General features: G+C 43.2%; 1 protein-coding gene across 8 annotated transcripts in view; it reads right to left on the bottom strand.

The window, feature by feature from the left end:
* Positions 1-13,536, bottom strand: part of LOC139277143 (DNA topoisomerase 1-like) — a 198,133-nt gene that overhangs the window by 42,771 nt on the left and 141,826 nt on the right. For all 8 annotated transcript variants that reach the window (XM_070895198.1, XM_070895203.1, XM_070895213.1 and 5 more), the window contains one exon: positions 8,465-8,587. In XM_070895198.1, the coding sequence (XP_070751299.1) occupies positions 8,465-8,587 (123 nt within the window). The remainder of the gene's footprint in view (positions 1-8,464; positions 8,588-13,536) is intronic.

Raw genomic sequence — 13,536 nt, 5'->3', positions numbered from 1 at the left:
TACACACACAAGCCACAATCAAAATCACCGTTGACCACAAAGCTGAACCTATCATCCCCAGCAAGGCCAGCTGCGCAGCAGCCCAGCGAAGGCTCAACCAATTCACCTGCACTTGTCTTTGTACCAAGATGATCGACTAGGGAGCGGAAAGCCCCAGATCGTCTCACCCTGTAAATAAGTGTACTATTGACTTTGGGAGGAAGTGATGTTATGTATGTCACACGTTGTAACCAGCATTCTACCGCCACCAGAGGGTGCATCTGTTGGAGTCCCAAGGGATCCCAGCATCCCTTGGGAGCACTGCATATAAGCAAGACTCCCATGCTGTGTTGGCACTCTGGAGTCAGAAGAAAGAGACTAACTCAAGTCTACAGTACTCAATCACGTTGCTTTATTTGAGACATAACAAAATGCATCCCAGGCTGTTGAGCAAAGGAAAAGAGGAAATAGCAGTCCTCTTTGGATTTGGGGATGCTGCCGGAAGACTGCTAATGTGGTACCTTTGTTTAAGAAGGGAGAAAGGGAGAGGCCGAGTAATTACAGGTCTGTCAGCTTAACCTCAGTGGTGGGAAACTATTGGAAAAAATCCTGAAAGACAGGATAAACCTACATTTAAAAAGGCAAGGATTAATTAGGGAAAGTTAGCACGGATTTGTTAAGGGAAGATCATGTTTGACGAACCTGATTGAATTTTGAGGAGGTAACCATGTGGGTTGATGAGGGTAGTGTGTACAATGTAGTGTATATGGACTTTAGCAAAGCTTTTGATAAGGTCCTACATGGCAGACTGATCATGAAGGTTAAAGCCCATGGGATCCAGGACAAAGTGATAAGTTGGATCCAAAATTGGCTTAGAGGGAGGAAGCAAAGGGTAGTGGTTGATGGATGTTTGTGACTGGAAGGATGTTTCTAGTGGGGTTCCGCAGGGCTCAGTACTGGGTCCCTTGCTTTTTGTGGTATACATCAATGATCTAGATTTGAATATAGGGAGTATGATTAAGAAGTTTGCAGATGACACAAAAATTGGCTGTGTGGTTGATAATGAGGAGGAAAGTCATGACTGCAGGAGGATATCAATCTACTGGTCAGGTGGGCAAAACAGTGGCAAATGGAATTTAATTCGGAGAAGTCTGAGGTAATGCACTTGGGGAGGGCTAATAAGGAATGGGTATACACATTAAATGGTAGGCTTGTCCAGGGATCCCTGAAAATAGCAGCCCAGGTGGATAAGGTGGTTAAGGTGGCTTACGGAATGCTTGCCTTTATTGGCTGAGGCATAGAATACAAGAGCAGGGAGGTTATGCTTAAATTGTATAATACTCTGGTTAGGCCACAGCAGGTATAATGTGTGCAGTTCTGACCGCTGTATTATAGGAAGGACATGATTGCACTAGACAGGGCGCAGAGCAAATTTAATAGGATGCTGCCTGGAATGGAGAATCTTAGCTAGAAGGACAGATTGGATAGGCTGGGTTTGTTCTGATTGGAACAGACCTCATTGAGGTGTAGAAAAGCTTGAGGGGCCTGCATATAGTGGATTGCATTGGCGTATTTCTCTTGGTGGAGAGGTTAATTATGAGGGGGCATAGTTTTAAAGGTGGTTGGTGGAAGGTTCAGAGGGTATTTGAGGGGAAGCTTCTTCACGCAGAAGGTTGTGGGGGTCTGGAACTCATTGCCTGGAAGTGTGGCGGATGCAGAAACCCTCACCACATTTAAAAGGTGCTTGGATGGACCGTAAGCTGCAGGGTTATGGACCTAGAGCTGGTAAAAAACATAGAAAATAGATGCAGGAGTAGGCCATTCGGCCCTTCGAGCCTGCACCACCATTCAATAAGATCATGGCTGATCATCACCTCAGTATCCCTTTCCTGCTTTCTCTCCATACCCCTTGATCCCTTTAGCCGTAAGGGCCATATCTAACTCCCTCTTGAATATATCCAACGAACTGGCATCAACAACTGTGTGATAGAGGTTAACAACTCTGAGTGAAGAAGTTTCTCCTCATCTCGCTCCTAAATGGCTTACCCCTTATCTTCAGACTGTGTCCCCTGGTTCTGGACTTCCCCAACATCGGGAACATTCTTCCTTCATCTAACCTGTCCAGTCCCGTCAGAATTTTATATGTTTCTATGAGATCCCCTCTCATCCTTCTAAACTCCAGTGAATACGGGCCCAGTCGATCCAATCTCCTCATATGTCAGTCCTGCCATCCCAGGAATCAGTCTGGTGAACCTTCGCTGCACTCCCTCAATAGCAAGAACGTCCTTCCTCAGATTAGGAGACCAAAACTGAACACAATATTCCAGGCGAGGCCTCACCAAGGCCCTTGGTGCAAACTTGGAGATATTACACTCAATTCCTTCATCTAAATCATTGATGTATATTGCAAATAGCTGGGGTCCCAACATGGAGCCCTGCGGAACCCAACTAGTCACTGCCTGTCATTCTGAAAAGGACCAGTTTATCCTGACTCTTTGCTTCCTGTCTGCCAACCAGTTTTCTATCCACGTCAATATATTACCCCCAAAACTATGTACTTTAATTTTGCACACCAATCTCGTGTGGGACCTTGTCAAAAGCCTTTTGAAAGTCCAAATACACCACATCCACTGGTTCTCCCCTGTCCACTCTGCTAGTTACATCCTCAAAAAATTCTAGAAGATTTATCAAGCATGATTTCCCTTTCATAAATCCATGTTGACTTGGACTGATCCGGTCACTGCCTTTCAAATGCACTGCTATTTCATCTTTAATAATTGATTCCAACATTTTCCCCACTACTGATGTCAGGCTAACCAGTCTATAATTCCGTTTTCTCTCTCCCTCCTTTCTTAAAAAGTGGTGTTACATTAGCTACCCATCAGTTCTTTGGAACTGATCCAGAGTCGATAGACTGTTGGAAAATGACCACCAATGCATCCACTATTTCTAGGGCCATTTCCTTAAGTACTCTGGGATGCAGACCATCAGGGCCTGGGGATTTATCGGCCTTCAATCCCATCAATTTCCCGAACACAATTTCCTAACTAATAGGGATTTCCTTCAGTTCCTCCTTCTCACTAGACCCTCGGTCCCCTAGTATTTCTGGATGGTTATTTGGGTCTTCCTTCGTGAAGACAGAACCAAAGTATTTGTTCAATTGGTCTGCCAATTCTTTGTTCCCCATTATAAATTCACCTGATTCTGACTGCAAGGGACCTATGTTTGTCTTCACTAATCTTTTTCTCTTCACATATCTATAGAAGCTTTTGCAGTGGGATTAGACTGGATAACCTCTTGTTGGCTGGTGCAGATATGATGGTAAGTACTGCAGGGAATCAAATACGGCCAGGGTGATCTCCTGGACTAGTTTAGATTGCCTGGATGAGTCAGAGAGGAATTTTCCCAGATGTTTTTTTTCCCCAATTGGCCTGGGTTTTTTGTCTCTCCTAGGAGATTGCATAGCTCCAGTTGGGGTGGAGTGCAGAATGTTGTGGCACAAGGGGTGTCACAGTTGTGTGCGACGGACTGGTTGGGCCAGATGCTCTTTACCTTTCCGCCAGTGTTCATAGATTTAAATGCAACATTCAGGGCTGCTGACCGAGGGCAGTGTGGCTCTTTGTCGGCCGGCACGGACACGAGTGGCCAAAATGACATCCCTCTGCGCTGTAAATTTCTGTGTTTCTAAAGCAGATGACCTTGTACTTCCCCACATTAAACTCCATCTGCCACAGTTTTGCCCACTAACTTTAATCTATCAATGTCCCTTTGAAACTTTCTGTTCCCATCTATATTACTTACTGTGCTATCTAACTTAGTGTCATCAGCAAACTTAAATATCTGGCTCCCTATTCCTTCATCTAAGTCATTGATAAATATAGTGAAAAGTTGAGGCTCCAGTGGGTGACACTACTAGTGTCACATCCTGCCAATTGGAGTACATACCCATTAATCCTACTCTCTGTCTCCTACCTCCTAACCAATTCCTTACCCATGTCAATAGGCTGCCTCCAATTCCATATGCTTTCATTTATTCCAGTCTTGTGTAGAACTTTATCAAATGCCTTCTGGAAGTCCATATAAATAACATGCATAGACACTCCCTTATGTACCACATTAGTAACCTCCTCAAAAAATTCAACTAGGTTAGTTAGACAGGACGTACCTATTAGAAATTCATGCTGGCTCTCTCTGATCAGTTCATATTTGTCCAAGGTCTCAAGTCACTCTGTCCTCAATAACATTCTAGTAACTTCCCCACAACAGCCACTAGACCAATAGGGCTACAATTTCCTAGTTTCGCTCCCACTCTTTGTAAATAATAGAGTGACATTCGCAATTTTCCAATCCAAGGGTACAATTTTGGAATCAAGAGCAGTTTGGGAGATCATGACTAAGAATCTTCATTTTCCAGGATGCTGCCTGGCCTGCTAAGTGTTTCCAGCATTTTTCATTTTGAGAGATCTTATGATCTTATAATACATTCGAAACCAGCAATATCTAGAATGATACTGGGCCAACTGACCCAAATTGCACTGCCAGGGAAAACTGATTTACGTGCATTGTGCTGCTTGGGGGTGGGGGAAGCCGGTCACTGGCATCCAACCTACGGTTACATTCTAATGTTAGCAAAGAGCAGATGGGTCAGTTTTCTGCTAATATTAAAACGGTAAGTACATACTTTTCAGACATATAATTTAGTGCAAATGCAAAATGCTGCAAATCTGAAATAAAAACAGAAAATGCTGGAAATACTCAGCAGGTTAGGCATCAATCAATGGAGTAGAGTAGAGTTAACATTTCAGCTCAATTACATTTTGTCAGAACTGGAAAAGGTTAGAGATGCAACAGGTTTTAAGCAACTAGAGGCAGGGGGGGGGGGGGGGGGGGAGGGGAGAAGAAAAGCAGAGGTCTGATACGGTGGAAGGTAGAAGAGATTAAATGACAAAAGGGATGATGATACAAGGCGAAAGGAAATGGTAATGGGACAAGTAAAGAAACAAAATATGTGTCTGGAAGAGGTGCAAATGGAAGTATCAGAATCATCAGCAATAGCTGCTGCTCGAAAAAAATGGGGGCAGAGGTTATGATCTGAAATTATTGAACTCACTGTTGAGTCCAGATATAATATACTAAATGGCAGAGAGAATTTAAATCCAGAACACTATTTCAAACCAAATCATGACAGGATAAAGGGCACAAGACCAAGCAAAAGACAAATTTATGACGAATATCAGGAAGTAATTCAAACAAAGTGATTTAATACATGGCCTACTCTCCATTTCTATTTTGTGACTTTGTAAATAGATTAAAAAAATGAATTAAAAAAATCAGAATCTGCCTTTACACTAGACATTGTTACATTCTACCCAGTATGAAAGAGAAGTGCCATGAGATAGCCTCATTCTCTTGCTCGACTGAATTTGGGTAACGGCAGAGTTAATGTTAGTGCCTAGCCAAAAATCGCTTTGTATGACAAGCTATGTTGTATACTTCCCCAAAGTAGTATCTTCTCAAGGGGGGGGGGGGGGGGGGGAAATAAATAAGCACTTGGTCTGTATGTTTGTTTGTAAGGTCATGCCTGTGGAGTTTCTGATATCAGTCCCACTCAGTGCACTCATAGGAGATAACTAGTGTCATTTTTGGACTGGCAATCTTGCACTTAGCAGTTTATCCTTTGTACATTGTGATACAGGTACAAACATTCAGAAAAGACTCAAAAGGCCATAAAATATTTTGGAAATGAATCCTAGAAATCTGAAAAAACACACTGCTGGTAATATGCACATCAGGTCAACCAATATTCAAAGATCGGTTAAATATGTTGGGCTGAATTCACCAAATCTCAACCAACTTGTTAGAAATGGATTGCAAATGAGAGCAAGAAGCATGCACAGTTGCACCATCAATACGGTCACCACAGCCAATCACTTCTGGATTTCCTCCCCAGCGTTCTGCCTTTGAACTCTAGCCTCAGACACAGAAAATGTGCTGGATCACATCACCTGACCCAACCAGTATCAACCTACAGCCACAATAGCAAGTATCTGAATTTATTTTACATGAAAACTTAAATGTATTTACAGTTTAATTTCACCATATTTGTTGTCTGTGCTATTTATGTTTTACTCATATTCTGCCTTTCTCTTCTGAAGACACCAAGGTATAGAATATGGACAGCAGTAGCCCGTTGGCCTGTCCTTAAATGTGAGCTTTGACAATCAGTGGCGTCAGCCTATTCACTCACTGGAGCATCAGTCGAGTCTGATCCTGTAGTCATTATGTCCACATGCACTTTCCAGCAGAAGTCACCTAATGTGATCAGGAGTGAGTGCTGGATAATTTTGGCTTGCCTAGTCCTAGTGCCGAGTCCAATTATACCATTCCCATTACTAACTGTGGTACTTATCAGCTCACTCAACACCAACTGGAAGTGAATCTGGGACCTTCCTAGTTTGTATGGCTCAATTCCACAGTGTCTTTATCAATGGAGCCGAGCCATCAGCTTCTGTAAATAGAAGGGCAGCTGGTTTACCAAACATGAGCTAGTCATGTTTTGGACAAGGCACCAATATGATGAATCCTCCATTTCCATGTTCGCGATGAGGTGCTTTTTGCTCTGAGCAAGGGATTTTTTTTGTATTCATGAAGTCAAAATTCAATCTTTTTCAATTCTGTCACCACCATCACTGACAGGTCTGATATAGCCAAGTTTAAATGCAGAGCAAAGATTTCTTTAATCGGTATCTCAGACAAGCTCCTACTATAGCAGTGTGTCATTTTTTGCATTTTCATGCCAATCATCCTTTGGCCTCAGTGGGACTGGCTAATAATAATAATTGGTGCCAAGACAACAATTTATGATGTCAGCCTATATCTCATTAAACATATGATTCTGAGAGGATGTGACAGGGTAGATACTGAGAGGCTGTTTCCCTTGGCTAAAACGAGGGGGCATAGTCTCAGGTTAAGGGATCAGCCATTTAGGGGAGAGATTTCTTCACTCAGAGGGCTGTTCGGCTCAACGCAAGCTCAAGGAACAGTACCTCATTATTCTATTAGGCACTTTACAGCCTTCCGAACTCAAGATTGAGTTCAACAATTTCAGATCATAACCTCTGCCGCCAATTTCTCGGACGGCAGCTATTGCTGATGATTCTGATTTTCCCATTTATACATCCTCCAGATCCATCTTTTGTTTCTTTACTTGTCCCAGTACCATCTCCTTTCGCCTTGCACCAGTACCATCTCCTTTCGCCTTGTACCATCATTGTCTTTTGTCATTGAAACTCCTGCCTTCCACCTTACCAAACTTTCCTTTGTTCTTTCTCCCCTCCCCCCTTCCCTGCTTCTGTACTTGCTTAAAAACTGTTACATCTCTAACTTTTTCCAGTTCTTGTGAAAGGTTATCGACCTGAAATGTTAACTCGGTTTCTCTCTCCCTGACTGGAGTATTTCTAGCATTTTCTGTTTTATTTCAGATTTCCAGTATCCGCAGTATTTTGCTTTTGCATTAGAGCTTATTGTGCAGATTGGCAGTAGCAAAGGCTTATGGAAGTACATGCAAGGATAGTGCTGGTATTTAACCAGCTGAAACTGCACAGTTGACAAGGACAGAGACGAGTAAGCTTTCTCTCGCTAGGCCAACAAGGAACAGTTACCCATTAAGCCATTGGCTTGCACAATTATCTCGTACTGAATGTAAAGGATTTCCATCTCCACGGGTAGGCTATCCCATCAGGTCCCATTAATACACCAGGCTGCCTGATCAATAATGCAGTCCCTTGGAGTACTATGGAAGTGGAGAAGCCAACAGCAGAGATGATAAGAGATGGAGAGATTTTACCTCAACACATCAGGATGAACCAGGTCATCATAGAAGTTCACAGCAAAGGAGGCAGCCATTTCACCCATCGAGTTTGTGCTAGCTCTTTGATAGAGCAATTCAAATAAATTCCCCCCACACGCTCTTCCCATAACCTTGTCTTTAAGAGTTTTCCCACAACTGATGTGTACTCTGTATATACTATGCTGGTACCACTAGAAGGTGCAACTGTGGGCGGCCCAGGCAGGAGCTGTATAAACGGCTGGTCACCACGTTGCTGCCTCACTCTGGAGTTACAATAAAGAGACTAAGATCACAGCAGTTCAAGCATAGCATTAGGCCTCGTGGAGTTATTCTACAGAGAAGTAGAAACATGATGATGTTAGACTAACTGGTTTCTAGTTACCCATTTTATCTTAATCTCCCTTCTTGAGCAAAGTTATTGTATTAATCTATCTCCAGTCCCATGACAAATTTGCATATTTAAAGAGCAGACAGGTTTGGGCTGCGATGTGCCTCCCAGCTTGAATAGCTTGCTGGCATTCACCATCTAGGCTAGTCAACTGCCAATACCTGTTGGATTGTACCCTAGCATGAATCAATGCTCAAGGACAGAAGAGGAAGTTCATAATTTCTTCTACTTGACAAATATATTCTCACCTGTTTTTCCTCCTTGGGCAACAGTTTCCTGGCCTCTGTTTTTTCAGTGAAGTAGCGATGCAGGTTGCTAAAATCGCATTTTTTTAGGTTGGTGATCAACTTCTTCTCATGGTCATTCATTTCCTGTACACGAGAGGAAGTCCATAACAGTAAATGAGTTATGTTACATTAGTACACAGGATTCATCACTCAGATAGGCTCACAGCCTTTTCTTTTTATTTCTTTCAGGACTTATTATGCAAAACTTGGGCACCAAATCATGCTACATGTGGTAGCGGTAGTGTAGAAAATCGTAGGAGCAGTCATGGAAAATAGCATTTGCATAAAGCCTTATCACCAATTAATTATTTTTGAAATGAAGTGACTATTATATTGGCAAAGTGAGCAGCTGAACTGCACACAACAAAATTCCACAAACAATGTGGCAAGTGATTGTTGCGAGATATACAAACATAACATGACAGGCAGGTAAAGACCATTGAGCCTACTTTGGTGATGCCTGAAGCATCATTATGAGACACCCCCAACCCACCACTTGCAGCCATGCAACCTCCTTGGAGAGAAAAAGAGAGAAAAACTGTAGAACAATTTAGGGGACAAAAATATAGAAAATTTCTCTCCAATCCCTTTAGACAAATAAAATTAGTCCAGGAGACCACATTGATCATGCTTATATTACTTTGTTCACCTACCTTTTATAGGATGTGATCTCTCCTATAGTCAGAAACTGGTTTGGCTCTCTTGAATGTATGCAGAGGGTCAGAAACTTGAGCCAGAAACTTGTTCCATGGGAAAAGACACACCTAACACTAATCTAGCCCTACCTTTGCGTAATTTATACGCATGACCCCTTGTCTGCCCCAATCCCTCAGTAGGAAAACATTATGCCGCTACAATCACGATGTTATATAGTCCATAACAATGAATGATGCAGTCAGTTATCAGACTCTTATAGTGGGATGCAAGTCATCCAAATAACATGTACTCAAATTAACACTAACTCAACAAGCTACTTCAATTCTTTTACCTTAAAGAATTAAATGACATTATGACATTTAATTTATGGCACGCAGGTATAGCAGGCGGTAAAGGCGGCAAATGGTATGTTGGCCTTCATAGCTAGGGGATTTGAATATAGGAGCTGGGAGGTCTTACTGTAGTTGTACAGAGCCCTGGTGAGGCCTCACCTGGAATATTGTGTTCAGTTTTGGTCTCCTAGTCTGAGACAGGACGTTCTTGCTATTGAGGGAGTGCAGCGAAGGTTCACCACACTGATTCCAGGGATGGCTGGGCTGTCATATGAGGAGTGACTGGATCAACTGGGCCTTTATTCACTGGCGTTTAGAAGGATGAGAGGGGATCTCATAGAAACATAAGATTCTGACGGGACTGGACAGGTTAGATGCGGGGAGAATGTTCTCGATGTTGGGGAAGTCCAGAACTAGGGGACATAGTCTTAAGATAAGGGGTAGGCCATTTTGGACTGAGATGAGGAGAAACAACTTCATTCAGAGTTGTTGACCTGTGGAATTCCCTGCCACAGAGAGTTGTTGATGACAGCTCATTGGATATATTCAAGAGGGAGTTAGATATGGCCCTTATGGCTAAAGGGATCAAGGGGTATGGAGAGAAAGCAGGAAAGGGGTACTGAAGGAATGATCAGCCATTATCTTATTGAATGGCGGTGCAGGCTCGAGGGGCCGAATGGCCTACTCCTGCACCTATTTTCTATGTTTCTATGACATCACAATGATAGAGTGTGTTGATTAGTCCTTCAATATTAATTGAATCAATGGACCGGGAATAAATTTTAAAGACAGCTAATAACAAATTTAATTTGCTTCAGTTGTTGATTTTCTAATTTTAAAACTTAATTTATGATTATTGTATATATTTAATTTTATTTAATATAATCAATCTTGATTTACTGATTCTACTATTGTAGAATCCTTATTGTATTTACCACATAAATTGAATTTCCCTGTTTTCTTGCTTGTATCTATTTGCGTGCGCATTTTGGCTGCCGCTTCAGACCCGAGCCATTGACTTCTTTTTACACTTTCTTCTCCAGTTTCTTTTTCTCTTTCTCTCCCTGGTCAATATCTAATGTCGACATGCTACCTCTTATCTATCGTCTCTCATAAAATCTGTCCTTCAAAATCCTTATGCATAGAATTCATTACTCTTCAACCTTCCTACTCTCCTGCCATCCCAGACTTGACTCCCTTATAGACAAGCCTGCAGCTTCCCTCTGTGTCTCTCTTGGCATACTCCGAAGGACCCACCATAGCACTCGTTGCTGTCTCCTCACAAGCAGCAACCCTAACTGCCCTATCCTAATCGCTCACCAACCTTATTGCCCAGCTTGCCCTGTGAAGGCTAACCTTGCAAATCTCCTCCCCGTGCAACGTATTCCTCCAACTAATGACTGTATGTATTCTGGTAGTAGATCAGCCAGCACGGATGTTCTCAAAATTTTCTTACAAAATGTCCGTTCACTTTCAAACAAGGCCTTTGCCATCCATGACCTTATCATGGATGAATGCATTGACATCATGGCACTAACGGAAGCTTGGTTGAAGGATAATGACACACTTCCTTTAATCAAAGCCTTTCCTCCAGTCTATACCTTCTACCACTTGCCCCGCCCAGACCACCGTGGTGGGGGTACAGCCCTCATCACTAAATCATACCTAGGTCTGTCCCTTTACTCCTCCGACACATTCTCATCTTTTGAACATCTCACCTTATTCCGCCCCTCTAACTGCTCATTCAAAATTCTCGTTCTCTACCGCCAACCCAAACATGATAAACTTTATCACGGATATATCCTCACTGCTTTTCTCCCTCAGCCTTTGCACCGAGCGACTGCTCAACCTCAATGATTTCAACCCCTCCATCTCAACTCATCTTGTTCTCTCTCCTCTGAATTCACTACCCTCCTTTCCTCCCTTAACCTCTCCCTCCATGTAAATTACTCAACCCATATTGACGGCCACCCTCTTGACCTTGCAATCTCTCGTGGCCTTGCTATTCCAACTGTATCAATTAAAGATAAAGCCATCTCTGATCATTTCCTTGTATCGCTCTCAACCCACATCCCCTTCCCCAATTCAAACCTACTTCCTTTTGCATCCATCCCTGGAAAAAAACGCTTTCCAAATTCTATTACAACTGCACTTCTCAACTTGAAACTGTCCAACCTTTGGCCCTCTTTTAACAAAGACATTTCTTCAGCCACCAATCTGCTCAATCACACCCTCATTACCACCTTTGATGCCCTAGTCCCTATTAAAATGATTACTCTCTCCCACCCTTACTGTTACCCCTGGTACAGCCCTCATCTTCATTCCCTCAAGTCAAAAAGGTGCAGACTTGAATGGATGTGGCGGACAAATGGTTGAGCCATCCACCGCCAGATCTGGCTCGAACACATAAAACACTATAATTTCTTATTCTTGTCTACAAAAACTATTCACTATTCCAGGATCATTCTGGATTCCAAAAATAATCCCAGGCTACAATTCCCTACTGCTAACAGTCTCCTTAAACCCCTCTCCCCTGTCTCCACCACACTCACCTCCAAGTGTGAAGAGCTCATGGATTTCTTTGTATCATCCGATCAGTTGCCTCTGCGAGTTCCCTTCCTTCCCCTAGCCCACAGGGCCAAACTTCATCTGACGCTCCCACCTGCCCTAGCCCTAAACTCATCTTTTTCTAGTTTCTCTTTGATCTCCCCTCTTAATCGCACCAAACTCATCTTATCTATGAGAACCTATTCCCACTAAACTGCTGACCACCCAACTTTCTTTCCTGGCTCCCATGTTAGCTGACATTGTTAACGGTTCTCTGTCCTCAGGTACCGTTCCCCTCTCCTTCAAATCTGCTGTCATCACCCCTCTCCTCAAAAAACCAATCCTTGACCCCACTTTGCTTGTTAGCTATCGCCCCATCTCCAACCTCCCATTCCTGTCAAAATGTACTTGAACGTGTTGTTGCCTCCCAAATTTGAGATCATCTTGCCATGAATTCAATGTTTGAATCCCTTCAATTTGGCTTTCGCTCCTGCCACAGTACCGAAACGGTCACAAATGACATCCTTTGCGTCTGTGACAAAGGTAAACTATCCCTTTGACTCAGTTGATTACTCCATTCAACTCCAACGGCTTTCCACTAATGTCCAGCTAGGTGGGACTGCACTCGCCTGGTTCCATTCTTATCTATCTAATCATAGCCAGAAAATCTCCGGCAATGGCTTCTCTTCCCACTCCTGCATCGTTACCACTGGTGTCCCCTAAAGATCTGTCCTTGGATCCCTTTTATTTCTCATCTATATGCTGCTTCTTGGCGATATCATCCAAAAACAGAGAGTCAGTTTCCACATGTACGCAATCGACACCTAGCTCTACCTCTCCACCACTTCTGTCGACCCCTGCTTGGTATCTAAATTGTCAGATTGCTTTTCAGACATAGAAACATAGAAAATAGGTGCAGGAGTAGGCCAGTCGGCCCTTCGAGCCTGCACCGCCATTCAATAAGATCATGGCTGATCATTCCTTCAGTACCCCTTTCCTGCTTTCTCTTCATACCCCTTGATCCCCTTAAACATAAGGGCCATATCTAACTCCCTCTTGAATATATCCAGTGAACTGGCATCAACGACTCTCTGCGGCAGGGAATTCCACAGGTTAACAACTCTGAGTGACGAAGTTTCTCCTCATCTCAGTCCTAAATGGCCTACCCCTTCCTTATCCTAAGATTATGTCCCCTGGTTCTGAACTTCCCCAACATCGGGAACATTCTTCCCGCATCTATCCTGTCCAGTCCCATCAGAATCTTATACGTTTTTATGAGATCCCCTCTCATCCTTCTAAACTCCAGTGAATAAAGGCCCAGTTGATCCAATCTCCTCATATGACAGACCAGCCATCCCTGGAATCAGTCTGGTGAACCTTCGCTGCACTCCCTCAATAGTAAGAACCTCCTTCCTCAGACTAGACGACCAAAACTGAACACAATATTCCAGGTGAGGCCTCACTAAGGCCCTGTACAGCTGCATTAAGACCTCCCTG

The sequence above is a fragment of the Pristiophorus japonicus genome, chromosome 1 (genome assembly GCF_044704955.1).
Source record: "Pristiophorus japonicus isolate sPriJap1 chromosome 1, sPriJap1.hap1, whole genome shotgun sequence".
Classification (NCBI taxonomy): domain Eukaryota; kingdom Metazoa; phylum Chordata; class Chondrichthyes; family Pristiophoridae; genus Pristiophorus; species Pristiophorus japonicus.
This window is presented reverse-complemented; position numbering and strand designations above follow the sequence as displayed.